Source organism: Phaethon lepturus, unplaced genomic scaffold (genome assembly GCF_000687285.1).
Source record: "Phaethon lepturus isolate BGI_N335 unplaced genomic scaffold, ASM68728v1 scaffold45477, whole genome shotgun sequence".
NCBI classification, from domain to species: domain Eukaryota; kingdom Metazoa; phylum Chordata; class Aves; order Phaethontiformes; family Phaethontidae; genus Phaethon; species Phaethon lepturus.
In genome coordinates this window covers 10,525-13,441 of record NW_010554903.1, presented here as the reverse complement: position 1 = coordinate 13,441, position 2,917 = coordinate 10,525, and the positions used below count along the sequence as shown (strand labels likewise).

The following is a 2,917-nucleotide window of genomic DNA, read 5'->3' as shown; positions in this document are numbered from 1 at the left end:
GGCCACCCTCTTTCAGTCAAGTTCTGAAGTGAGACTCGCACAAAGGCCTTAAGTCAGCAAGACATTTCCTTTTGCAAGGACTTCGTTTTGTCAGAGCAGCTACCACCACCAAGCAATCCTAAGCAATCTGCCTTTGCACCAGGCTCTCCCTCTCCTTGGCACGGTCACCCATCGCTATGGGATGGGGAGCTCGTGTATGAATATGAATGAGGTGTATTTATAGCACCGGTGTCCTGTTTTTCATTTCAGGAGTATTCCAAGCACTGAGTGTGAAAAACAAGGAGTTCATTAACCTGAATATAGGCGAGGTATGAGCACAGCTTCATAAACACTGACAAAATGGTGGGGCTTCTCTAGAGCTTTGCCCTCTTGTAAGAACTGGAGTATTTCTGCATGACACTTCAGGTGATGTCTATGTCCATGAGAGCACAGGGGGCATCTGCCATAGGTTTCAGCAGGGCTGGGTTGTTATAGCGCATGCACCTATTACACCTCCTCCATGCTATTTCCTTCATTCCTTGCCCTGTGCCATATTGACATCTTCCCATCACCCTTTCTAGATTCTCTGCTTTTTCCTGCCTTGGGTGCCAGCTCTTGATGGTGTAAAGGGGAAGCAGCAGACAGGGACGGAGGGTCTTTCACCCTTCCTCAATCTCTCAGGAGTTCAGATCAGCCTCTCCCATGCATGTCCATCATCTGCTTCTCACACTGCTCAGCACAGGCTTCTTATTTTCTTGTGTCTTGTGCTCTCTTTGTCTCCCAGTTGCCTATGTGGGCTGTCTCTCATTTTACACTAACCCAAATTTTCCTGAGGCAAGGCACAATGAATTCCCTGGCACAACAAATGTGGGAGCTCATGTGGGCTGTTGGGATGCAAACAAAATCACTGCTGTTATCGGCATCTAGTTCTTGGAGAACTCTGCCTCCTTCCCTCCAAACACAGAAGCAAATGCTGGCTGAGGTCTCTCCTTAGTGACAGGACATAAAAGCCTCATAAGCAAAGATCCTCCTCCCTCTGCAGGGTCAATTCAGAGCAAGGCGCTGCTTTTGAACACCTCTCTTTCATTTGGGGAAAGGGAGGGAGAGAAGGGCCTGAAATCATTTATTGTAAAGTTGATCTTTCTTCCGCTATTAGTTTATCAACCTGGCAATGAACATCTGAAGAAGTCTGACTTGGATGCTGGGAGTTTCTTGTGACATTGCTGCTGAGACTTCTGCCCCAACAGCTGCGGTCCCCTTCGCCTGCAAACTTTACCAGGAGATTTTGTGCAGAGGAACATGCATGCTGCCCACCCTTTCTGGTCTCCAACCCTGTTCATGAGTTCAACAACCAGATCACATTTTGGTTTTATTTTTGGTAAAACCTGACACTGGATTTGTTACTGTGAGAGGTATTTGGATGGGGCGCACATATCTCTCAAGCACACTGAAACTGATTCCCCTGAGTGACCACAGGTTCTTAAGAAATAGGACTGTATTTAGTCCCAACATAGCACAGACTGTGTGTGCTGTAAAATTAAAAGTCTTTGTTGCTGCTTGGCTACAGATTACTGTAAGGTGCGTTTGAAAATTTAAGGTTGTGTAAAACTTCATTCAGTTTGGAATTTATTTCCAGGCATGCTGTGTGGCTACATAACAAGTCCCCTGTCGTAGCCACATGAATTGCAGTCTGGTGGTCTGCAAACAAAGGAAGACTAGGGAACATACGGATAAAAATTCGTCCTTGAATATTTATGACATAGGTCCCTGGTCCAGGCTTCCTTAGAATGTCGCTTAAGCTAAGGTTTGACATTCATCACAGATTTAATTTAGGGAAAAATTGTTGCATCTCACCTTCCCTTAGCCCTTCCTCTGCTACCAACAAAGTTCCTCTGCTACACACTTTGCTTGTGGCCAGAGTATGTCCCACAAGCCAGTCTCTGCAGAGTTGCACACAGCTTGCCTTCATCTTCAGAGAAACATGTGGCCCCCAAGACAGCGAGCTCTTGTGTGGGACCATTTTCCTCTGAGATTGTCCCCCGCACCAACCATGCTCCAGAAGAGCAACTATAACCATTTTAGATGAATTAAATGTACCCATGGGTAAGGTCCTGATCTCTGCAGCTATTGCCATTTTGCATCTGTGACTTACATAGTATTATTCATGTGATGTGGGTAGCCAGTGCTCACTTAAAAAATAACAGTAATAGTAGCCAGGGACTTAAGAGGTCTTCATAGGATTTGTTTCCATTATTATCTTCATAAATTACGTCTATTTTATAATGAATCAACTATCTGGATTTGTTTTCTGAAACCTTTCTTGGAGCGAAACAGATGGCCTTGCATTCCCTACTGTCCAGGATCACTGAGACAGCCAGGGTTTTGTTTTCTCTAGATTTAGACCTAATGAGCAATTCTGGAAGGAAAATCAAGCTGCAGTAAAGGTGAAGTTCAAACAATGAAAAAACATAGGGATCATGATGTTTAAAATGCATGTTTTCTCTTTTTTCTAGCAATTATAATCTTGCTACTATGCAGAAAATGCTCTGGAGCTAACTGGAAGCTGAGCAAAAGCTAATGGTTGCAGTATTTGATTAACTGACGTACTCAGCCCCACGAGGTATATTGATTTTCAGATGTGCTGATTGTATGCCCTTTTGACAGCACGAGAGGCAGATGTCTAAATTTGTGAACGTTTGGATTAAAATCTAGACTGTCCTATAAACATTCGGCCACATACTTGAAACAAAAAAATCACAGATCCTTAATTGGTTCATGGTGCGAGCTTAGATGTGGATACAAATTTGTTGTAATATAGCATTGTTCACAAGCTATGGAGAGCAAAAGAGATGTCTCAATGCCTGGAATTGGCAGCGTAGCTTTCTGCTCCTCTACACAGAGCTGGGAATGTCTTAGGGGAATCAGGATTGATATAAGA

At 44.0% G+C, this 2,917-nt stretch overlaps 1 protein-coding gene across 1 annotated transcript in view; it reads left to right on the top strand.

Annotated features, from left to right (window-relative positions):
• LOC104624586 (calpain-9-like) overlaps positions 1 to 1,493 on the top strand; it is a 4,563-nt gene extending 3,070 nt beyond the window's left edge. Inside the window, exons 4-5 of the mRNA XM_010291990.1 lie at positions 250 to 308; positions 1,136 to 1,493. Of these exons, the coding sequence (XP_010290292.1) occupies positions 250 to 308; positions 1,136 to 1,162 (86 nt within the window). The 3' untranslated portion in view covers positions 1,163 to 1,493. The remainder of the gene's footprint in view (positions 1 to 249; positions 309 to 1,135) is intronic.
• Positions 1,494 to 2,917: the final 1,424 nt, after the last annotated feature.